Source organism: Lutra lutra, chromosome 1, assembly GCF_902655055.1.
Source record: "Lutra lutra chromosome 1, mLutLut1.2, whole genome shotgun sequence".
NCBI classification, from domain to species: domain Eukaryota; kingdom Metazoa; phylum Chordata; class Mammalia; order Carnivora; family Mustelidae; genus Lutra; species Lutra lutra.
In genome coordinates this window covers 128,805,266-128,830,990 of record NC_062278.1, presented here as the reverse complement: position 1 = coordinate 128,830,990, position 25,725 = coordinate 128,805,266, and the positions used below count along the sequence as shown (strand labels likewise).

Below are 25,725 nucleotides of genomic sequence, written 5' to 3'. Positions count from 1 at the left end.
CAGGGCCCAATAGAGAGTCACAGTCAAGTCACATCTGGGAGGTTTCAGGTTTGTCACAAGGTAGAGTCACACTGGGTAAAGCTCTGGTCTAGTTTCCTAAGCTTTTAATTCCAAAGATGAGCTGCCACAGAGACTCTTCCTTACTACTTCCTATGTGGCTGCCTGGAGAGTCCACCTGCTGATTTAGCCCTTGCATCCCTGGGTTTCCTGCACTAACATCTTAGGCCACATAATGAACACAGCCCAGAGAACAAGGCCAGGAAAATTAAGTGTAGGGCATCAGTTTTTAAAGAGTGATATCTGGCACCCGTATCAAGTGAAACTCTCACACAGCCCTGTAGAATCCAAATGATCTTTAATAGGTTGCTGTTAGGTGGCAATCATGCATAAGCCTAGGGGCTGGATTTTAGGCAGGGGAAGGATCCAGGCTACAAACCCTGAATGCCTCCTTGAAAACTCAGCCTGTGAGAGATCTCCTCTTGAACCACAGACTTCTCCAGGGAATGAAAGAAAATGAATGAACTCGTCCTAAATTTCTTTTCCTAGAACAACAACAAAACCAAACAAAACTCACTGATAGTTAATTATCAGAATGTGCAAACTTTGAACAAATTCTCCAGAGCAGAAAATCATCTCTTTAAAACTTTACCTAGTAAGAATAGGACAACTACCACAAGCCTGATTTTGAATAGTTTATTAAAGGAAAGGTGAAGCATCAGTTTCAAATTGTACAAAAGGAAAAAAACCTCATATTGCAAATGTACAATTTACAGAATTACTAGCAAAACCAATCAAGGAGACACTGAAAATACAAAAATTCGATTGACTTCAAACTGAACTGCAAACCCATTGGAGTAGATATTAAGCCTTTTTTCTTGTTGCATGGTAGTCTACAATTCTAAGTCAGCATCTGTTTTCCGTATGAAACTGTCAAGCAAAGGATCACTCTGTGCATGTGCCAGGGCACTTCCCAGCTTCCTCCTTGGCCAGAACTGTAGGCAGGGCTGGCAGTAGTGGACAGTCCAGGTATTCCTGCCCCTTCATGTCCAGTGAGGCCCACATTCCTGGAAGAAAGCGAGACCCCAGCCCCTCAAACTGGAGCCTAGGAATTGCTAAATTAGCAGATATAACATTTTTGGTGACCAGGTTTTTTCAGAACTGTACAAACATTGAGAAAAATCTGTTCTGTGTTTACTAAAAGAATGAATAATCCATTTGCTTTCCCAACAAAAAATAATCATTGGGTGCACAGATTAGTGAAAAAATGCTTTTCATTTTTGGTAAGAAGGGAAAGCCTCATGATTCTGTTGCAGTTACTTTAAAAACCAGCCCACAAGCAGCTGTGGATGGATTGGTTTGTAATTGAGGCTTACTTTAAAAAATCAGGAAGATAGAAACTAAGTGGGCTTTTAAAAACAATAGCAGCAAGTCATAAAAGTCTAAGCAGAACATAACTAAACCACTGAAGGCTGTCCTGAAGATTCATAATTTCTTTCCCCAAAATAATTAAAATGCACATTTAACACTGAAATGTAGCTGTATTTCAAGGTAAGCTTAGGAACTTCACCCTCTAAGCACAGACTTCTATGCAGCACATACTTCTATAATTGGTAAACTTAATTCACAAAATCAGCGCATAAGGTATTAAGTGCATGGGAAGTAGACACAGTTATGTTACACTTAAAATTACTTTTGAATGGCAAAGTTGTTCTTCATGATTATCTTTTTAAGAAAACGGAATCTATGTAACTTGAATTTGGCAGGGCATGAAATAAGTAGTAAAAACAGCAAACCGATAACTTGAGAACCATTTTTGTTTTTCTGAGAATACTTTATTTGCTGGTAGAAGTTGCTAAAAATGCACAGAACAAATACCAATAGAAAATGTACTGTATTTGAATCTCCCTATTCTATATAAAATGAATGGTGTACAGCATTTGTTGGAAAATGGCTGCATGGACATTTCTTATTTTATGCCCCCTTATAAATAAAAATAAACCTTTTTATTCAAGAGTATATAAAATCTGGGAATCCATATCCACAGAGGATGTGTGGTTTTTGGCAGAGATGCACTGTCAGAATTTCATCTTAGCTTGTCAATATTCTGCTCCTCCGTATTTCTGTGTTCCACAAGGTCAACCAAATCCAGTGAGCTCCAAAACACTCTTCGGCAATTAGGATGAGCTGCTTACTCATAGGTTTAATAAAAATGGTTAGCTTTTAAAACATAAAAAGGCAAAATGTTAAAACGGTTTTTAAATTGTACAACAGGAAAATAAAGTTAAAAATATTTTTTTTTTTTTTTTTTACTCAATGCTGTTTTCATAAAACAGGTGTATAACAGTGTTTATCTTGACAGCTGTTTTAAAAATTTAAAATTTTTCCTCTTTCCAGAAAAACACACACATCTGTATTGGGATAAGTCCAATATTAGGACACAAATGATTTTTCAGGTCAGTCTTTCTGAGGTGACTTTCACCAACATTCCCTTGGGTAATTTACATGCTCCTCTTCTGCCACTGCAAAAAGGGATTGACCTCAATCATTTGATTAAAAAACAAATCAGATCACATCAAAAGTGTTTTTTCCCCCATACAAGCTATCACAGTATATAGGCCTCTAGCTCTAAATAATAGAGTTCCATATTTGTAAATTTTCTTCAGACTTCAGAACATAGGCATTCCAAATCCCTAGAAAAATGAGAAACACAATTAACTTCGTGTATAACAAGACCCAGAAATCATAAATAAAAAGCAGTAATAGTTTAACATTTACTGAATCGTCTTCTATGATAGCTGCGGAATCAAAGAAATCTGGCCTCAGCTCAGCTCTCTCTCGCCGATTTCTTGATGGGGGCTGGAAAGAGAAGTGAAAATGTTTTCTTGAGATACATTAAGATGGTAAGCAGCTAATATTTCTGAAGGTACCACAAAATAGAGCTGTTGAGGATCTAATTTTAAAAGGAAAAGAATGTGGCTTTTACATGGAGCATACACTTAAAAAAAAGATTTCAAATTACAGTGAATACACTGAATATGGAAATGCATATAAATAATTTTGGGGCATATAAATATAGAACATGCCTTTGAATCATGGAATGATTATAAAATTCATTCCTACATTTCCCAAAGCACGTAGATGGAAAGCTATTGATGGGAGGGGAGAGACTGGAGTGACATGATCTCCTTTACATTTCTTAGAAAAGTTACTAAGCAGAATGTTATGGGCTAAACTATGTCCCCCTAAATTCATATATTGAAGACCTAAACCCCAGTATCTCAGAATGTGACTGTTAATTTGGAGACAGGACCTATAAAAAGGTAATAACTGAGGTAAAATGAGGTCATGTGGGTGGACTCATATCCTTATAAGAAAAGGAGACACAAAGGAAAGATCATATGAAGGTAAAGGGAGAGGATGACCATCTACAAGTTAAGGAGAGAAGCCTCAGAATGAAATCAGTCTCCCTGACACCATGATCTCAACTTCTAGCCTCCAGAAATGTGAGAAAATTTCTATCGTTTAAGCTACCAGTCAGTGGTACTTGTATAGCAGCCCCAGCAAATACATAAAGTAGTTCAATGAACTCCCATATACCCATCACCTAGCTTCAACTGTCAAACCTTTGGCCAATCTTATTTCAGTGAGTCTCCTTTTTTTTTTTTTTTTTTTGGTTATTTCACCTGTAACTGTTTCAAAATGTATTTGATAGAAATTAAAAAACAAAAAATATAACCCCCATGCATTACTATTCCTGACAAAGTCAATAATTTCTTATTTCACACCAAACAATTACGGTCCATATTCTGTGTTTGGTTGCTATGCTGGAAAACACTCTATGTATCATCAGACTCCCAAGTTAGTTTGAGACCAAATGTACACACTATACTAAGAGAGAGATCTAGTGTGAGCCCCTTCTCAAGAAGGTAATAAGGAACCAGTTCCTGTTATTGCCAGAATTTAAAATCTGACTGCTTAGAAAAGCAGGCTTGAAAAATACAAGCTCATCCAGATGTGCTAAAGGATTATACTGGTCCTTCCTGCTGCTACATTTACAACCTCTACACCTCTCCTTTTCATGGGGTTCTGAAAACAAGAGCATCATCTTACACCAACACTTTCACTTATTTTAACAGAAGAAAATGTACTGAAATTTCCTTACCAGATCAATAACCATTGTGTCTTCAAATTCTTCATTCATATCTTCTAACTGACTCCGGGATGACATCATCACATCTTCAAAGATGGGCTCAGCATCTTCCTCCATTAGGCCCCGACTGATAAGGAAAAAGCATGATCAGATGCTGTTCAGACTCATCAAATTTGGAGTCCTGGCTCTTTCTTACAGTAGCTCTTCTAACCAATGAAAGCACATGTTCCAGTCACAACCCATAGGCTCCACAGATTATGATCCTGAACTCCTAAATTAAGGATCATTCATTTGTTTCATTCAAGATTTTGTCTCCACTTAGCAAAAGGAAGCATAATTTAAATGCAGTAACAACAGAAGTTAACATTACTTAGCTATGTATCAATTCCCACAAGACTCTATGTGACTGGTACTATTATCCCAAATTTACAAATGAAGAACCTGAGGCACTGAGGTTTAGAGCCCGCCCAAAGCCACAGAGCTGGCAAGTGGCAGCATTAGGATTTAAATGGCAAAAGCCTCAGAAGTCCACACCCTCTATTTCTACCCTACATTGCACAGCATATCCTGAATTATGACTATGATCTTAACTCCTCTTCTGAGACCAAATGTCAGAGGAGAGCCATCATTCCACAAAATGAACAGCATCACATAGTCATTATGTTCTTGTGATACTTGATGTAACACTTACACGGCATGCCTTACTCCAGTTCTCACTTTCATGTAGTTCATTCCTGTTCTGTCCTTCCGATTTAAATCTTCTAATTTTGGTTGGCCTAACCAAGAGATCTGCATCTGAGGACTAAGAGAATACATTATTCATTTTCTGGCGAAAGATGAATTTAGCTAATCAGTCCCATGCCAAGAAGGCCATCGTTGGTTGGCCTAATCCCCATGTATGGGGAATTAGCTGGATTTATTAGAGAGTTAAGGGAGAGACAGATCATTATCGAAGGATCTATCTTTGCAGAAATGTCAGTAAGTTGTCCAAAGAGATGCCTAAGTCTCCAAGGGTTGGTTGGTAGGTGTAAAGGAAACCGAAGCATGTCACCCCAAAATACTGCCTCTGAGATAAAGGTTATTTTGAGCTGAAGGCAATTAAGAAGCAGGGAACAAAGAAAAAGCTCCTCCTTTTCTGCCTAAAGGCAGGAAATAAATTCTCATTTTATGGGAGACAGTCTCTTACCAATCCAGAGATGGCACCAGAGGAAACTACAAACACACCTTGTTAAACTAACCCTTATCTTCCTAATTAAGGATGCTATGGACTACATAGTCTCGGATCCACTACTCCTAGTCCAAATCCCTTTGTCTTGTCTATTCTTCACAAATTTATTCTTTGTCTAAAAGGTATAAAAGCTCCCTGCTTTGGTAACTTCTTCAGGTCTTCATTCTATGGGTAAAAGCTCCCATGTACATGTAAAGAATTCAATAAAATGTGTCCGTTTAAATTTTCAGACCCAGTCAAGGATCTTAAGAGGGTGGGGTAAAACCTTTCCCTCCCCTTATAGGTGCTTAATTTATCAGCTTTGTTCCCCAAGTCTCTGTCAAACAAGAGTGCTTCTGAGACCTCTGCTGCCCTGCTCACAAGTGTTCCTACTGGACAACCAGTCCCCTAAGGGGCAGAAATGATGCTGGTCTTGTGGCTCAGAGCTCTCCAGAGTTGAACAAGAAAAGGTATTAACACATTTTTTTCTTAGTCCTTCTGAAGAGATCTGGAGTCAGGTGCATGTTGGGCTAATTTGCACCTGCCCTGTACACTTACTGGCACATGGACACTTGCATAAACTTGCCTCTTGGGGATTTTACAGGATGTAAACCTTAATGGTTTTTAATAGATTACATCTGTTGCATGAAGTTCTCTCTGAGCAGCTATCTTTGAATCATGTAGGGCTACCACCTTGATTAAATTGATAAACCTACAGCAGGGAAAAGCAGACCACAGAGGGGAGTAACTAACAAGTGGTAAAGTCAGGGAAGTAAGACAGGCTGCTCAAATAAGGAAGAATTCATCCCCTAGGAAGAAGGGCAGGAGTGCTGATCATAACGCGGACTACCCTCTATGAATGCTGTTATGCAGTGGCTGACAACAATTATCCTTTTAGCTTTGAAGAAAGGCAGATCCTCTGGGCAAAGATGCTTTATGAAAACCAAGGATCTGAATAATTCTAACACTGCTTCTTTCCTTTTTCAACCTGCTACATTTGTTGAGTTCAAATGAGATTTCTCTCAACCATTAGAATAATTCCAGTTATGAACATTACCCCAGTATGAACAGAAACACAAAGAACTAGGACAACTTCAAAGCTGAATGGAAAATAACAAAGAAAATGTTAAGTTTTTGGGGCTCCTGGGTGGCTCAGGGGATTAAAGCCTCTGCCTTCGGCTCAGGTCATGATCCTAGGGTCCTGGGATCGAGTCCCGCATCGGGGTCTCTGCTCAGCGGGGAGCCTGCTTCCTCCTCTCTCTCTGCCTGCCTCTCTGCCTACTTGTGTTCTCTGTCAAATAAATAAAAATCTTAAAAAAAAAAAAAAGAGAATGTTAAGTTTTTTTTAATAGCAAAAGTCATACCATCATCCTGCCTTTTCCAAAATTTTGGGGGCCCTGGTACTAGAAAACATTAATTACTAGTGTGGGAAAAAGTAAGGGGCTTTGATTCTCTCTTAGAGAAAGGGCAACTGTTCTCAGAATTTATCCAGTATCCTGACAAATATCTTAATCCATAACAGATTAAGTTTAAAATATAAACTTGACCAAGACAAAGTACTATTAATTAAATGGATTGATAAAAGGCGTAGTCTATTTATTCGGTGTTCAGACTAGTAAGAACCTTAGCAGAGACTCTTATAATAGACTTTCTTTCCAAGGAAGTGAACCAGATATCTTTTTCTCAAGTCCCTGAGAATAAACAGACCTGCCCAGTGAATCCGTAAACTTCAACTGAGATCAGCACTTAGTGAGATACTATGCTTTAAAGTTCTCTGGACTTCGATTAACTGATATCTAACAAGTGTTGGCAGACTTACTATATATTTTCTAATATCAATTATTTATCTCTGCTTGTGGCTTTTTTCTCATGAACTAACCAATAATATGTTTTAACAAAGTTTTTATTTGATATAAGCTTTTCTTTCTTTAACAATTAAAGGTTTTATACCAAGAACATGAATTTTTACTACTTACTTGTGTAAAAAGTCAGGTTCAGTACCATGTTCAGATTCAGGTTCCTGGATCTGCTCTCCCATGGGCCGGGTATTCTCCCGAAGTACAGTGGAAGTGAGCTGTGGTGTTGGAAGGGGGCCAGGAGTCTGAATCATGGTGTCAGTCCTGTTTAGCCATGTATTATCCAGACTTTCATCTGTAAAATTCCAGTTAGAGTCATAAAATGTCATGAGTGGAGTGAACTCTGGTAGAAGTTATAGCACAGACTTGCAGAGCATGGTTCCTGGCTTAGACTGCCTAGCTTGAATCCCACCTATACGACTCACTTGTGACTTTCTGTAAGTTACTGAACTTAAAAATTCATGTTTCTCATATACAAAATGAGGATATCAATACCCAACCTCAAGGAGCTTTAAGGATCAATGAGGTAATGGATGTAACCATCAAATGTCAGTTATCCTTACCTTATCCTCTCTTCAAAGTCCCTCCATCTCTAAGGATCAATTCACGGCAGAAGGGGAAGAATTAGGCCAGCCAGAGACCCCTGTAACCTTCCTTTACTCAAGCAACAAAGGGCCTAGTTGCTGGGCCTTCAAGGGGCCCCAGATAGCAGCACTTTAAGTTTGGCAGGTCTCTACTGAGAAATCAACAAATCCCACTGCACAACTGGTCACTAGAGAAATAACTCTTTTTGCCAGGTTGTATGTGCATTATGTGTGGGGCCATCCAGTTAAGAGGCTCACTGTTTTCATGCCTCTTTAGGGAAGCCCTCCATAATCACCCTACCCAGCCCCCACTTCCCATTCTCTTTTAACTTCTAGAGGAAACAAAATCATTCCTACGTACTTAGGATTTAATTATACACTGGCCTGCACTGGTAGCTGATTTGTCAAGTGTATATGTTATCTCTGTAATTAGAATTAAATTTCTTCAAGGGATCAGGAGTGTTTCTTCCTTCTTCTGAAGATCACTTACAAAGATGTGAGCAGATTAAAGCATGTATGTATCTAAACTATAGGCTGATATAATGTTACATAATTATGAAGTTTCTACTATAAACATTCTAAGTTATTTTCTTAATATGGGGAGACTTAAAAGTATTACTGTTATGCTTTCCCTTCTGAAGAATTTAAATGAAAAAAAAATTTAAATCACAAAGTACACAGTATGAATCCCATTGTTTTTCTTCCTCCATGAAGTCTCACATTTGTGCAGCATGTTAGGTTCCTCACTTGCTACGAAACATTCCATCTTTCCGTGTTTTCAAAAATTATCAGATACATGTGTTCATTCTAGATCAGCTTTTTAGTTCCTGGAAATATTTAGCTATTGCCTTGTTAAGGTCATTGCACTGATCTGCAGCTCACTATTCAATAATCTTTTCTTTACCTAACCAGCAAAAAGAGGTTTCATTTTCTTTTATTCATACCACTTTCCATTCAACACTTAATTCCTAACTTTTGTTTTTTGCTGCACTTAAAATTTTATGGTAAGAATGATATCATTTAGGTTCTTAACCTAGTAAATCCATCTTTCAGTTTTACTACATGTCATCTTTTCCAGAAAATCTTTCCTGATTCATTAAGTCTGATCACTCCCTTTATGTTTCCAGAAAACATTTTTTGGCCCATTAGAGCACTTCCCATGTGGAACTAAAATTGCTTGCTTCTCTGTCTTCCCATATGTACTATGAGCATTTTTATTAATACCTAATCTCCAGCATTTCACAGAGTTCTTAGAAAAGTATGTGGTAAAGACTTAATAACTTCAGGAAGAATTCACTCTTCTTGAAGAGATCCTCCTAACCCGTAAGGATTCCGCAATAAAAACACTACTGGTGAAGCTTTCTCATCTTTATTCCAAACAGATGAAGCTGCTTCCTAAGAATGCCTGGCACATGACCTACCTTAGTGTCTTGGTAAATTTCAAACTGACACACAGCAAGTTTTCCTTTTTGCAATTTAACAACAAATTATCTGGTTCATGTATGCTTTTCTTCATCCTGGAGATAATACTGATTACCCCATTAGTGACGGAATTATATATGGTTATTTAAATTCTCTAAGCTTTAGTTTCTTCTGTGTGAAATACACGTAATGTTCAACTCAGAGTTCATTTATAAAACATTTACACAGCACTCACTCTGTGCCACATACAAACCTAAGTGCTTTACAAATGTTAGTAAATGATTAAATGCTAATAATGCACACTTCTGGTACACAGCAAGAATTTAATGAATGTTGGCTAATATGAATATTACATGTAAGAAAAGCTGTTAAGTAAAAATATCTATATATCTAGTCTGTATCTACATATCTGTCTATATCTAGACAGACAGACTGGATAGATGGATGGAAAGATGTAATGTGGGGGGTAGGCATCCTGATAGAGGCTGCTCTAGAAGACATTTTAAAAAGGAGGTGACTGCAGTTATTATTTAGAGAAAAGTTTAGGATCCTACACTCCAAAGATAAGATTTAGTATTTTCATTTTCTGGACCAAAAAGATTTTAAGTCTCACAGATAAAAACCGAAAGAAAATCTTTAATATTAATGCTGTAAATATTTTCATATCTTTTATTTCCTTTGAAATAGTGACATTCTGACAACAGCAGCTAACATATACTGCACGTACCTATGTGCTAAGCTCTGTGCTAATAAGTAACCTCTATGTGTACAGTATGTCATTTAATATTTACAATAGCTGACAGGATAGGTACTCTGATCATCCTTTATGTGATCACTGAATGAGGCTGAGAGGTTAAATAACATGCTCAAAAGTCACATGGTTTAAAACTAGAAAGCCAGGTGTGAATTCTAGAACTCTAGTTTTAGAGTGTGTGCTTTTCACCAATAGTTAATACTGCCTCCCCAATGATGTCAGAAACAGATTTAAATTCTAATTAATTTTGCTACAGGTTGTAGCAAAATCTTTCATGAGTCACTAGTTTTTAGGCAGTGGAGGTGAGATTCTGAAAGGGAAATAGAAAGTTGTAAAAAGCAGCAGAGGAGCAGGATTCAGATCACTGCTTTCCTCTCTCTTGGTTTGGAGAATATTTATTAGGAAAAGCATGGAGATGGGGGAAGGTTATTTGAGGAAATAAACATTTTTACTTTGAATTGTCTTAGTTTAAGAGTAATGCTCTAATAAAGTAATTTTTAGTCTTTTGGATACATGAGTTAACTACCAATGATCACATTTTCATGGCAGTTCAACTCCCTGGTTCCCACAGTCCATGGGGGTTATAAAACCAGAGTTGGCTATCATTATTTTATTGCACAAAAATGAATTATCCATCCATGGGGTAGAAATGGAAAGTTGTTTTGGTATATTCAGTTTGCTGCAGAGGTCTACCTTCAACATATCGGAATATTTTCTACATTAGGATGAATTTTGATAATTGACATTATGACTACCTTATTTTAAATTTTAATGTATGGATCAATTTTATAAACCTTTATAACTGTTTCTTCTTTTTCTCTGCACCATCTTCCTCTGTGTTTCATGCTCTTCCAACTTCTTTTTCTTTGACCCTTTTCTGTTCCACTTTGTCTACTCCAACCTCTTTGCCTTAACCTCTCAGTATGTGTCAAATCTACAAGGAAATAATATACTTAACAGTACTACCTTGCTTCAACATTTGCCACTTTACCTCTGCAATAGTAAGCAAATTACTTGTCTCATAGGGTAAAGGCAGACTTACCTTCTACGCGTTTTTTGTGAAGTGGGGGTCGTCCTTTCTTATTCCTTACTGAGGATGTTTTACTGCTGCTACTTCCACTGTTCACAGACATTCTATCATCTTCACCTCCAGTGACTAGCGAATTTCTATAGGAAATGAGTGGAAGCCATACATCTTCTCTCCTTTCCATCATCTGCTCCGTAAGGAATTTCTCTAGGTATGAATGACTAGAAACACAATAGAAGAGAACAGTGATTTTCATGGAAGCACTTCATGTATCACTTGTTTCATAAAGTGAGGTGCTCTCTCTGAAAGTTCTGAAGAATCCCCTAGGACACAAATTATACTGTTAACAGTGATTACCTTTGGAAAAAGAGGGAGGAGAATGTAAGGTTTTGCTTCACATATTTCTGGAATGCTTATTACTATTCTGATTTTAGTCTATGTGCTGCTGAAGCAAGCCCTGCAATGCTTTTATTTTTTTTTCCTGCAATGCTTTTAAATAGGTGAATGTATTACTAAGCCTGTATGTGTGTCTGTGTGTGTGTTTGAGTGTGTGTGTTGCTTCCTCTATCAATGTTAAAAAAAAAAAAATCAGAAGTTTAGCTTAAAAGGTGACTGAATTTTCTTTTTAACTGTTCAAACCTGGGCAGGATTTCTATAATGGTGAAGGGAGGAGCTTGGCAAAACAACTTTTTAACTGGTAAAATTGATAAAAGACAATCATTTAAAGTCTTCAGAAATTGTCCTAAGGGCATACAGCAAATGGAGAAACATTTATTCAAGAAAATCTAAATCTCAGTAAAACAGTGAGAGTTTGTAGCATTTGAACCATGACCTGATCCTTTTCCCTGTCCCCTCTCCCCCACCACCACTACTCTAGGACCTCTATTCTGGGCAGACATGGAGGAGCTCCTTCTCTAGGTCCTCATCTAGAGCTACCTTGGAAGAGGCAGGCCATTGGTGGGTTGCGGAATCTCTATTCTGGACAGTAGCTGGGAGGAAGAAGGCTCCCTTCTTCATCCCCTACTTGTCAGGTAGTAACTCTCTCCCAGGCACAGCAGGCTAAGACCACCTGGAGGGACAAGCTGAAAACTATGGGTTACCCGTGGCTCCCTGCTCACAATAAAGGGGTGTTACGCTGGGAGCAGAGGGATGCTGTCCCACCCAGATCCTGTTCAGTGGCATAAAAGTCCTGCCCAGCAACCAAAGAAGAGTACAGCAGACAGAAATTTAACAGAACAGGGGGGAAAAGACAGCTAAGAAGAGCCCTCCTGGGATCACAGATGTACATACAAGTTGGCAAGGCTCCTCACATATGCTTAAGTTGCATCCACTCATGGGCAAAAAGAACAGGGGATGAGGGCATTTTGTTACCATTCACCATGCTCTACACTGATCTATCAACACAGGGAGGAAGCCTCACTGGCACAAGAGGCTTAAGTACCAACACTAGTTAAAAAATAAGCTGCTCTGGGGCGCCTGGGTGGCTCGGTGGGTTGAGCCGCTGCCTTCGGCTCAGGTCATGATCTCAGGGTCCTGGGATCGAGTCCCGCATTGGGTTCTCTGCTCGGCGGAGATCCTGCTTCCCTCTCTCTCTCTGCCTGCCTCTCCATCTACTTGTGACCTCTGTCAAGTAAATAAATAAAATCTTTAAAAAAAAAAATAAATAAGCTGCTCTGACCCAAGAGCAACTTCTAGAAAGCTTAAATATAAAATCACAGTAGACTGGTTTCCAGTTCTGCCTGTGAGCTTGGAAGTTGTTGCTGCATCCTAACAAGTAGAGCTCAACAGACTAAAAAAATTAACAACTTCCTGGATCCATAGAGAGGAAAATAGCTGTCCCCAAGACTACAAGACACAGGAGAACAGTTTATTGGAGCAGACTCAGAAGCAAAAACCACCTTGAGAACCATTGCTGGGGTAGGAAAACCTAAGCCATAATTCACAAATTGTTGGAAGTTCACTGTGACCAATCAGAGTTCAAAACTCAGAGGGATCCAGTCATAGGGTGACCTCTCCATAATATTGTGAGATTTACCTCCAGAAGCTCACCTGGGTTTCCACAGTAAAATATTAGAGCAAACTCCCCTGTTCTATTGGCAGAGGGAGAGGAAAAGGAACCATCCCAGAATCTGCCAGAGTATATTATTCTTAACAAAGCCTCTCCTCAGGAGAAACTGGTTAAGCAGAGCACAACTTGCTGGGATATTATCAGAACCTAATCCACCCGGGGTAAGAGAAATACCCAACTCCAGCCCACTCTACCCATTTTGTCCCAACCATGGGTAAAGAAAACAACTGAGAAACACTTGGGAAGTTTACAATCCAGAGGCATGGACTCATTAAAAGACTGAGACCTATAATCATAGGACTATAGAATGCTTCCCCTCCTCCCATACCTCATCACCATAATACTAAAGGTAATTTATAGCAGTTCCTTCTATCTAGTACATCATGTTTGGTTATCAAGAAAAAGTTGTAAGGCATACCAAAAGGCAAAAACACAATGTGAAGGACAGAGCAAACATTAGAATCAGACATGACAGAAATATTAGAATTACCAGACTGGCAATTTAAAACAACTATGGTCAGGACACCTGGGTGGCTCAGTTAGTTAAGTGTCTGCCTTCAGCTCAGGTTATGATCCCAGGGTCCTGGGATTGAGCCCCATTTGGCAGGCAAGGAGCCTGCTTCTCCCATTGCCTGCCCCTCCCCCGGCTTGTGTGCTGTCTCTCTCTGACAAATAAATAAATAAAATCTTAAAAAAAAATAAAACAACTATGACCAATATGATAAGGGCTCTAATGGAAAAAGTAGATAGCACACAAGAACAGATGAGCAACGAAAGCAGATAGATGGAAATCCTAAGAAACAAAAAGAAATGCTAGAGATAAAAACTGTAAAAGAAATAAAGAATGCTTCTGATGAGCTTCTTAGTAGACTGGACTCAGGTGAGGAAAAACCTCTGCTCTAGGGACACAGCAAGAGAATCCTTGATTGAAATCCAAATTGAAAAGCAAAAGAGATTGATGGGGCGCCTGGGTGGCTTAGTGGGTTAAGCCTCTGCCTTCGGCTCAGGTCATGATCTCGGGGTCCTGGGATCAAGCCCTGCGCAATGGGCTCTCTGCTCAGCAGGGAGCCAGCCTGCTTCCCCCTCTCTCTGCCTGCCTCTCTGCCTACTTGTGATCTCTCTCTCTCTGTCAAATAAATAAACAAAATCTTAAAAAAAAAAAAAAAGCAAAGAGATTATAGACGGAGAAAAAACAGTATCTAACTATAATACAACTACAAAAGGTGTTAATATAATGGGAATATGAGAAGGAGAAGTGAGACAATAATAACAATAATTTAAAACAGAAATGATAGTGAATTTTCCCAAATTAACATCAGATACCAAACCATAGATTCAGGAAACTCAGAGAACACCAAGCGGGACAAAATGACAAAAGAGCTACATTTAAGCACATTATTTTCAAACTACAAAAAATCCAAGATGAAGGAAAAAAATCCTGAAAGAAGCCAGAGGGGGAAAATACTTTATCTATAGAGGAATAATGATAAGAATTATGTCTAACTTCTCAAAACACCATGCAAGCAAGAAGAGAGTGGAGTAAAGTGTTAAGAGAATCCCCCCACCCCCCGGCTAGAATTCTGTGTGCTGCAAAATTATCCTTCAAAGGTGAAGGAAAAATAAAGACTTTCTCAGACTAAAAATTGAGAGAATTTTGCAAAACTGCTTTAGAGGGGTGCCTGGGTGGTGGTTCAGTTCAGTTAAGTATCTGACTCCTGGTTTTGGCTCAGGTCATGACCTCAGGGTCGCAGACTGAGCCCCGTGTTGAGCTCTATGCACTGCATGGAGTCTGCTTGAGATGCTCTCCCTCACCCTCTCCCTCTGCCCCTTCCCCCACACCTGCACTCTCTCTATCTCAAATAAATAAATAAAATCGTTAAAAAGAAGTATTTTAGAGAGAAGGAAAATAATATAGGTCAGAGACATGAATGTACATAAAGTAAGAAGAGCACTAAAGGGTGCCTGGGTGGCTCAGGGGGTTAAGCCTCTGCTTTCAGCTCTGGTCATGATCTCAGGGTCCTGGGATTGAGGCCCACATTGGGCTTTCTGCTCGGTGGGGAGCCTACTTCCCCCCACAACCCCCTCCTGCCTTCCTCTCTGCCTACTTGTGATCTCTCTGTCAAATAAATAAATAAATAAATAAAATCTTTTAAAAAAAAAAAAGGCACTGAAGAAGGAATAAGTAAAAGAAAAACTTTAATTTTTCTTAATTGATCTGGCAAAACAAATTTTTGTTCAAAATAATACCAACAATGTATCTGATTATGTATGCTTATATATATCACATATATGCATATATCTATTTGATTATATATGTTTATATATAAGTGAAATAAATGACACCAATGATGCAAGAGAAGGAGGGATAAACTGGGATTAGTTTGTTATAAGGTACTCATACCTGTTATTATAAGGTACTCATACCTGTGAAGTGATACAGCATTATTTAAATATGGACTTGGATTAGCTGTAAATATATATTGCAAACTCTAAGGCAACCACTTAAAAAAAAGAGTAACAATATGCTAAGAAAAAAGAGCAAATGGTTCATAAAATGCTCAATTAAAACTTTTTATAAAAAGCAGAAAAAAGAGTGGAAGACAAAAACAAAGAACGAGGGCAACAAACAGAAATGACAAGGGATATGGTAGGTATTAGTCCAACTACATCAATAATCAATTTGAACATCAATGGTACCAAGTAAAAGATTGCCAGAGTGGATCAAAAAACAAGACCCAAGTATGGCTATCTATAAGAAATCTACTTTAAGCGTAAAGACACACATAAACTAAAAGTGAATAAATAGATGGTAAAAGTTATCAAAAGAAAGCAGAAGTAATTACATCAATTTCAGACAAAGCAGACTTTAAAGTAAGGAAAGTTAACAGGAATAAAGAAGGGCATTACACAATCATACAGGAGCCAATTCTCGAAGAAACATAATAATCCTTACCATGTATGTCCCTTACAACAGAGCATCAAACTGTATGAAGCAAAAACTAGCTGCAAATAGAAACTACAGTTAGTTGGGAGACTTCAACACTCCTGTATCAGAAATGGACAGATTCAGGGGTGCCTGGTGGCTCACTTGGTTAGGCATCTGCCTTCTGCTCAGTTCATGATGTCAGGGTCCTAGGATTGAGTCCCACATCGAGCGGTCTGCTTCTCCCTCTGCCTCCCCTCACCCCCGCGAGGCTTGTGCTCTCTCACTCACTCTCTCCAATAAATAAATAAAACCTTTAAAAAATGGACAGATTCAGCAGCCAGAAAATCAGTAAGGACATAGCTGAACTCAACTACAGCATCAATCAACTGGATAGAATTAGTATCTACAGACTGACTTCATCCAAAACCAAAATATATGTTTTTCTGAAGCTTACCTGTAACGTCAAGAGTTCACATTCTAGGTAATAAAACACATCTTAACAAATTTAAAATTAGAGAAATCATATAACGTCTGCTCTTAAATTAAGATTAATTAGAAATTTAATCAGAAATCATTATCAGAAAGATACACAGAGATTAAATAATATGCTTTAAACACATGAGACAAAGAAGCACTCCCAAGGGAAATTTAAAAGTATCTTGAACTAAATGAAAACAGCACATCAAAATTTGTGCAATGCAGTAAGAGCAGTGGTTAGAAGGAAGTTACAGCATTGAATGCACAAATCAGAAAAGAAGATCCAAAATCAACAATCTAAGCTTCCACCTTAGAAGACTAGAAAAAGATGACCAAATTAAATCCAAAGTGAAAGAAAAAAATAAAAATTAGAGTAGCAATCGATGAAATTAAAAACAGAAAGCAATAAAGAAAATCAGCAAAATTAAAAGCTGGTTCTTTGAACAGAACAATAAAATTGATTAGTTTCTAGCCAGCCTAAGGGGAGCAGGGGTTGGGGGAACAGAGGATACAAATTATTAATACCAGAAATTAAAAAGAACACATTATTACAGATCCTATGGACATTAACAGGAAAATAAAGGAATACTATAAACAACTTTATGCCCACATATTTGATAATCCTGGTGAAAGAGACTAATTCCTTTAAACACAAACTGTCAAATCTCCCAGAAGAAGAAATAATCTGAAGAGGCTTGTATCTATTAAATAAATTGATTCAATAAATAATAACCTTCCAAAACAGGAAGCACCAGGCTCAAATGAGTTAACTGGTTATTTAAGGAAGAAAGCTACCAATTCTCTACAATTTCTTTCAGAGGACAGAAGGAGAAGCAATACTTTCTACATTATTCTGTAAGGCCAGTAATACCCTAATACCAAAACCAGACAGACAGATTATAAGAAAACTACAGACTAATAATTCATGAATATAAAGCAAAAATCCTCAACAAAATATTAGAAAAACAGAAAAAGAAGTATATACAGCATGATCGAGTGGGATGTAACCCAGGTATGCAGGGCTGGTTCAACATCTGAAAATTAATTCATATATTCCATCACAACAGCCTAAAAAAGAAAAATCAAGTATCACATCAATAAATATAGAAAAAGCATTTGACAAAATCTAACACTTATTCTTGATAAAAACTCTCAGTAAACTAGAAATAAAAGGGGATTTTTCTCAATCTGATAAAGACCATCTACAAAAAACTGTACAGCTAACATACTTAATGGTGAAAAACCTGAAGATAACCCAACAAATCAGGTATAAGGCAAGAATGTCCCTGCTCACCACTTCTTTTCAATACCATACTGGGAATTTTAGTTAATTCAATGAGATAAAAAAGGAAATAAAAAGTACAGAGATTGGGGAGGAAGAAATCACTGTTACTGTTTGCAGATGACATGATTATCTATGTTGAAAATCCAAAGGAACTGACAGAAAAATCTCTTTTGGAATGAACATGCAATTGTACCAAGTTTGCAGGATACAAAATTACAAGTGGATTTGAAATTCAAAACAATGTCATTTACATTTGCACCCCTTAAAATGAATTAAGGTGTAAATCTGCCAAAAAATATACAAGATCTATATATGAGGAAAACTTTTACAAAGCTCTGATGAATGAAATAAAATAATTAAATACATGGAGACATATTCCACCTTCATGCTTACAAAGACAGTATTGCTAAGTCAGTTCTTTCTGACTTGATCTATATTCAATGCAATTCCAACCCAGATCTCAACAAGTTATTTTGTAGATAGTGACAAGTGGATTTTAAGGTTTATAAGCAAAGGCAGAAGACTCAGAATAGCCAATACCATACCGAAGGAGAAAAACAAGGTTGGAGGACTGACACTATCCAACTAGAAAACTTATTATAAAGCTACAGTATAGGGTGCCTGGGTGGCTCAGTGGGTTAAGCCTCTGCCTTCGGCACAGGTCATGATCTCAGGGTCCTAGGATTGAGTCCCACATCGGGCTCTCTGCTCAGCAGGGAGCCTGCTTCTGCCTGCCTCTCTCCCTACTTATGATCTCTCTCTGTGTGTCAAATAAATAAATAAAATATTAAAAAGCTACAGTATAATCATTTTGCAATATACATGTATATCAAATCATCACACACTGTACATCTTAAACACACAATGCTATATGTCAAATTTATCTCAGTAAGGCTGGAAAAATAAAGAAAAGTCTATAGTAATTAAGACAGTATGGTACTGTCAAGTGATCAGACATGCAGACCAATGGAACAGAAAAGAGAGCCCAGAAATAGACTCAAATATAGTCAACTGATCCTTGACAAAGGAGCAAAGGCAGTCTCTTCAGTAAGTAGTGCTGGAACAACTGGATAGCCATATGCAAATAAATTAGTCTAAGACACAGACCCTGATCTTTCACAAATATCAACTCAAACTAGATCACAGACCTAAATGTAAAATATAAAACTCCTAGAAAATAATACAGAAGAAAAACCAGGATATGGCAATGACTTTTTAGATACAACACCAAAGGCAAGGTCCCTGGAATAATAATTGTTGAGGCAGAGTTCATTAAAATTAAAAACTTCTGCTCTGTGAAAGACACTGTCTAGAGAGTAAGAAGAGACTGGGAGAAAATATTTGCAAAATATACATCTCCTAATGGAACTGCTATCTAACATAATCAAAGAACTCTTAAAACTCAACAATAAGAAAACAAACAATCTGATTAAAAAATGGGCTTCAGATCTGAATAGACATCCCACCAAAGAAAATATACAGATGGCAAATAAGCATGAAAAGATGCATCACATCATATGTCATCAGGGAAATGCAAATTAAAATGAGATACCACTATGCACCTATTAGAATGGCCAAAATCCGGAACACTGACAACACCAAATCCTGGTGAGGATGCAGAATAGAAACTCTCATACATTACTGGTGGGAACAGAAAATGGTATAGCAACTTGGGAAGACAGGCAATTTCTTAAAAACTAAACATACTCCTACCATGTGATCCCAGCAATCACACACCTTAGTATTTACCCATAGACTTAGCAATTTAAGTCCTCACAATTACTTATGCGGGAATGTTTATTCGTAACTGCCAAAACTAGGAAGCAACCAAGATGTCCTTCAGCAGGTGAATGGCTAAATCATTTGTGGTATTTCTACACAATGAAATATTACTCAACATGAAGAAGAAATGAGCTATCAAGCAATGAAAAGACATAGAAGAACTTTAAATGCATATTACTAAGTGACAGAAGATTATCTGAAAAGGCTACATATCCTATGATTCCAACTATGTAACATTCTGGAAAAGGCAAAACTATGGAAACAGTGAAATGATCAGTGGTTGCTAGGGGTTGGGGGAGGAGAGGAAGGATGAACAAGCAGAACACAGGATTTTTAGGGAAGTGAAAAAAATACTCTGTATGATACCGTAATGATAGATGGATGTCATTATACATTTGTCTAAACCCACAGAATGTACAACATCAAGAGTGAACTATAATATAACTTTGGTGATTATGGTATGTCAAGGTAGATTCATCAATTATAACAACTGTATCACTTTGGTGGTAGATGCTGATAATGGGGAGACTGCATGTATAAGGGCAGGAGGATATATATGGGATTCTCTGTACCTTTCCCTCAAGTTTGGCATGAACCAAAACTTCTTTAAAAATTAAGCTAAATCAGGGGTGCCTGGGTGGCTCACTGGGTTAGGGCCTCTGCCTTCGGCTCAGGTCATGGTCCCAGGGTCCTGGGATCAAGACCCACATCGGGCTCTTTGCTCCACAGGGAGCCTGCTTCCTCCTCTCTCTCTGCTTGCCTCTCTGCCTAGTTGTGATTTCTCTCTGTCAAATAAATAAAATATTTTTAAAAATTAAGCTAAATCAAATAAAATCAAACTGAATTAAATTAAACTAAATCACATACTTCTGTTAGTCTGGAAAACTGCACATAACCAAGGCTGCCCTTCTCAGGAGCAATCAGAGAGGGAACTTCCAAGCTGCTAGTCCTCTGGCTGACCGTGGGACAGAGTAAACCCCCTGTACTGTGATAGCAGCCTTCAAGCCACACACACATCAAATAGTAATAAGTAAAAATCTAAATGGCCAAGGAGGTATAAGCACAATCTTTGATTAATGAGTCTAATGCTGATACAGGGGTGACTCCCAGGTATTCAAGTCAAATGATAAAAAACAAAAGGGGGAAAAATCTGAGTAGGGAAAGCAGAGGCTGCATACTCCAAGAGAAACAGACTTCACAGAGTTTGTTCATCCAAGACGCTAAACAAATGACCAAACAAAATGAATATATAGGGGTGTAGTGAATCAGTATCAAGAGTAGCTAAGTTATTTCATTATGTATCATAATTGCAACATTATTATCTAAACTGTTCAGTTTCAACAAAAAATTATGAGACATGCAAAGAAACAGGGAAATGTGACCTACATACAGCAGTAAAAAAGTGAGCAATAAAAACAGTGGCCCACAAATACTGCAAAGCTATTATTAAAAAATGTTCAAAGAACTAAAAAAAATATATATATATAAAGAATGAAAAATATGATGTCACTACCTCTGGAAATAGAGAATATGAATAAAAAGAAATGATAGGGGTGCTTGGGTGGCTCAGTGAGTTGAGCATCCAATTCTTGGGTTTTGGCTCAGGTCGTCATCTCAGGGTCCTGAGACTGAGCCCCGTGTTGGGGGTGGGTGGGTCTGTGCTTAGCAGGGAGTCTCCTTGGGATTATTTCTCCCTCTCCTTCTGTCTCAGCCCACCCCTGTACTCTCTCTCTCTCTCTCTCTCTCAAATAAATAAATAAATAAATAAATAAATAAATAAATAAATCTTAAAAAAAGAAATGATTAAAAAAGAACCGATGGAAATTCTGCAGCTGGAAAATACAATAACAAAAATTAAAAGTTCTCCACAGGGGCTCTACAGATTTGAGCTGGCAGAATAATCATTAATCTTGAAAATATATCAGAGATTATGGATTCTGAGGAGCAGAGAAAAAGAAGAAAAATGAACAGAGCATCACAGAAATGTAGGATATCATTAAGTGCACTAGTAGGTGTAATGGGAGTACCAGGAGAAGGAGTAGAAATAAACTTAGGGAAATAATGGTTAATTGCTTCCAAATTTGATGAAAAAAAAATTAATCTACACATTCTCAAGGCTCAACAAAGTCCAAGCAAATAAATGCAGGAAGATCCATACCTAGATGCATCACAGGCAAAATTTTAGCTAAAAGTCAAAGACAGAGAAAAAAATCTTGAGAGAATAGAAAGTAACTCATTATATACAAGGGAGCTCCATTAAGTTTAAACTCCAATGACTTCTCATTAGACACAATGGAGGTGCAGGCAGTGGGATAACACAGTCAATGTACTGAAAATAACACATTATCAAACAAGAATGTTTTATCTAGCAAAACTATATTCCAAAGCTAAATATAAAATAAACACACTCCCAGATGGAATAAAAACAATTTGTTGCTGGCTGACCTCCCTTACAAGAAATAAAAGATGTTCTTTAGGCTGAAAGCAAATGATTCCAGAGAATAATCTACACATGAAGAAACAAAGAGAGCTGAAAGATAATTAATAGGTAGTTAGAAAAAAAAATATAACTGCATATATATACATATACATATTTTAATGATTTAAACAGCAATTGTATAAAAATGTGTATTACCGTACTGCTGTGTCAATAAGATAGAAATATAATATATTTGATAATATGGGATGCGTAGGTGGCTCAGTGGGTTAAAGCCTCTGCTTTCGGCTTGGGTCATGATCCCAGGGTTCTGGGATCGAGCCCCGCATCGGGCTCTCTGCTTGGTGGGGAGCCTGCTTCCCTTCCTCTCTCTCAGCCTGCCTCTCTGCCTATTTGTGATCTCTGTCAAATAAATAAATAAATAAATAAATAAATAAATAAATAAATAAATAAATAAATAAATAAATAAATAAAATGTGTACACACACACGCACGCACGCACACACACATATATATACATTTGATAATAGAACAAAAGAAGTAGGTGGAAGTAAAGATTTATTAGTGTAAGGAAATGATGCCAGATGGTATTTTTCAATCCACAAGAAGAAATGAAGAGAACCAGAAATGGTAAATAAGGCTATTAAAACAAACTCTATAATAAATATATAAGCTCCATTTCCCCTCTATGGGTATTTAAAAGACATACAATTACATCAAGTAATAATTATAATAATGTATTGTTGGATTGTAACATATTTAGATGCAGTATGTGTAACAATAAAGGCACCAAAGGGGGAGAATAGAAATGGAGCTACATAGGAGTAAAGTTTTCATATTTCCTTAGAATAAATTTGAAGAAATTTTGGTAAGATGCGTATTTTAAGGCCTACCAAAACAAAACAAAACACCACTAAGGAAATAACTAAAAATGTATAATTAAGTATTTTTGAAGAAAGTGAAATGTTACACTAGAAAAACATCCAATTCTTATAAACAAAACATGATCCAACTACATGTCATCTCTAAGAAACACACTTTAGGTTCAAAGATAAAAAAGGCAGAAAGTGAAAGGATAGGAAAAAGGTATACCATGAGAACAATAACTAAAATACAGCTGGAGCAGTTGTAATATATCAGACAAAACAGATTTTAGGACAAAAGTTACTTCAGACGGAGAATATTTTATAATGATATCTAAGAGTTAATCCATCAGGAAGACATAACAATGATAAACATGTATACCTAGCTCCAAAATACATGAAGTAAAAAGTGACAAAACTGAAAGGAAAAATAACAATTCAGCAATAATAGTTGGGGAGACTCCAATACCCCACTTTAAATAATGGACAGAACAACTAGGCAAAATATCAACAAAGAAACAGACGACTTGAAAAACACTGTTGTTTTTTTTTTAAAACACTACTAAAAAACCCCCAAAACAACCCTATAAGCCATGTGACCTAACAGCTATCTCAACACCACCCAACACCAGCAGAAGAATGCATATTCTCCTCAAGTATACATAGAACATTCTCTAGAATACACCATATGTTGGTCTGTTAAACAAGCCTCAATATATTTGAAAGGACTGAAATTATACAAAGTATGTTCACTAACCACAGTGGAATGAAATTAAAAATCAATAATGGAAGTAAAATTTGGAAATTCACAAGTATGTGGAAATTAAACAAAATACTCCTAACAACCAAAAGATAAAAGAATACATCACAAGGGAAATAAAAAAAATACTTTGAGATGAATGAAAACAAAAATGCAAGCTACCAGAATCTATGAGATGTAGCTAAAGTAGAACTTGAAGGAAAATGTATACCTGTAAATGCCTATAATAAGTGTTTTCAAACCACCCCACCCCCACAAATACCCAACACTACTATTCTCTATCATATTACTCTATTTCAGTGCCTCAGACTCTTGTTCCTGTGTTTATGTTGTGTCTCCCTGCATTAAAACAAAAGCTTTCTGGGGGCAGAAACTCTGTGTTGTTCACTGCCTGGCCATACTAGAACAATAGCTGTAGAACATTACCTAACCAGATTATGAGCTTAATAAATATTTTCTGATCAGGATGCCTGGGTGGCTCAGTCAGTTAAGCATCTGCCTTCAGCTCAGGTCATGATCCCAGGGTCCCGGGATCAAGTCCCACATCGGGCTCCCGGCTCAGTGGGGAGCCTGCTTCTCCCTCTGCCTGTCTCTCCCCGTGCTTGTGCTCTCTCTCTGACAAATAAATAAAATCTTTAAAAAAAATTTTTTTTTCTGACCAACACAAAGTCAGTATCTTCCCTTAAAACCAAATTAATAAAAATTTTAACTGTCTTTCCATATTTCTGTTCATTTAACCTATTATTACAACTGACACACCTTCCTAGCAATTTATAAAATTCGGGATCCCATCAATATTTTTTTATGAAAATTGCATATATTATTTCTTTAAACTTTAGAAAAAGAAATCACTCTTCTTGAACTAACTCAAATAAAAAATGCAGTTCACCTTTAAACATGGATTTGAATTGTGCAGGTCTACTTATATGTGCATTTCTTTTCTTTCTTTTTCTAAAGATTGATTGATTGGTCAAAGAGAGAGTGAGCGAGAGCACAAGCACAAGCAGGGGGAATGGCAGGCAGAGGGAGAAGCAGGCTCCCCACTGAGCAGGGAGCCCCATGTGGAACTCCATTCCAGTACCCTAGGATCATGACCTGAGCCAAAGGCAGATAGATGCTTAACTGACTGAGCCACCCAGGTGTCCCTGGATTTCTTTCAATAAATACACCACAACAGTCTAAATATATTTTTTCTTCCTTATGACTTTCTTAACATTTTCTTTTCTTTAGCTTGCTTTATTCTAAGAATACAGCATATAATACATGTAACATATGAAATATGTTAATTGGCTGGTATCAGTAAGGCTTCCAGTCAATAGGTGGCTATTAATAGTTAAGTTTTTGGAGAATCAAAACTTATATGTAGTACAGCATAGAGGATATAGTCAATAATACTGTAATAATGTTCTATGTGAAAGACAGTTACTATACTTATCACAGTGAGCACTGAATCATGTATAGACTTGTTGAGTCACTGTTGTACACCTGAAACTAATATAATACTGCATCTCAACTACAATAAAAATTTTAAAAATGAAGTAGAAAAGAATGTCTGGTATTTTAAATTAAAAAAAAAAAAAAAGTTATACAAAATTTTTGTGAGGGGGTCGATGCCCCTAAACTGTGTTGTTCAAGGGCCATCTGTAAAACTAAAATACAATTAATATAAAAGGAAAAAAGAATGGCAAAGCCAATGTCCCTACTTCTTTGAATTGTGGAATAAGAAATCATTTCCCACTTAATTCCAAAGTACTAAAAGCAAGCAGGGAAAGAACTATATAAATGCTTGATAGAAAACTGCAGTTCTTTAAAACAAGCTATCAGAGCTTATGTTATCAACAGTAATTATATCTAGATGATTAACATTTTTCTAAAAAATAAAATTTAAAATTACAGGCGTATTATGATAAAAGCAACTTACACAGTCTTTTTGTCCTGTCGAAGGAGTTTAGAAGAAAATTCACTTAGTACTTCCAGGAAAGCCAGATTAGGAGGTGGATATTCTTGTCCTTTCTGATTTTGGTATTTAAAGGCAAATTCTATGCCATCCCTGAAGTAAAAGAAAGTATTACCTTATTTTTCCAGCTAGGGAGTATAGTTCTCTCAGTGGGCTAGAATTTGAAAGTA

General features: G+C 37.2%; 1 protein-coding gene across 3 annotated transcripts in view; it reads right to left on the bottom strand.

Annotated features, from left to right (window-relative positions):
* Positions 1-678: 678 nt before the first annotated feature.
* STAG1 (stromal antigen 1) overlaps positions 679-25,725 on the bottom strand; it is a 452,889-nt gene continuing 427,842 nt past the window's right edge. For all 3 annotated transcript variants that reach the window (XM_047736238.1, XM_047736228.1, XM_047736246.1), the window contains 7 exons: positions 25,520-25,648; positions 11,016-11,221; positions 7,334-7,508; positions 4,842-4,952; positions 4,163-4,277; positions 2,776-2,856; positions 679-2,690 (listed from right to left, as the gene is read on the bottom strand). In XM_047736238.1, coding sequence (XP_047592194.1) covers positions 2,667-2,690; positions 2,776-2,856; positions 4,163-4,277; positions 4,842-4,952; positions 7,334-7,508; positions 11,016-11,221; positions 25,520-25,648 — 841 coding nt within the window. In that variant the 3' untranslated portion in view covers positions 679-2,666. The remainder of the gene's footprint in view (positions 2,691-2,775; positions 2,857-4,162; positions 4,278-4,841; positions 4,953-7,333; positions 7,509-11,015; positions 11,222-25,519; positions 25,649-25,725) is intronic.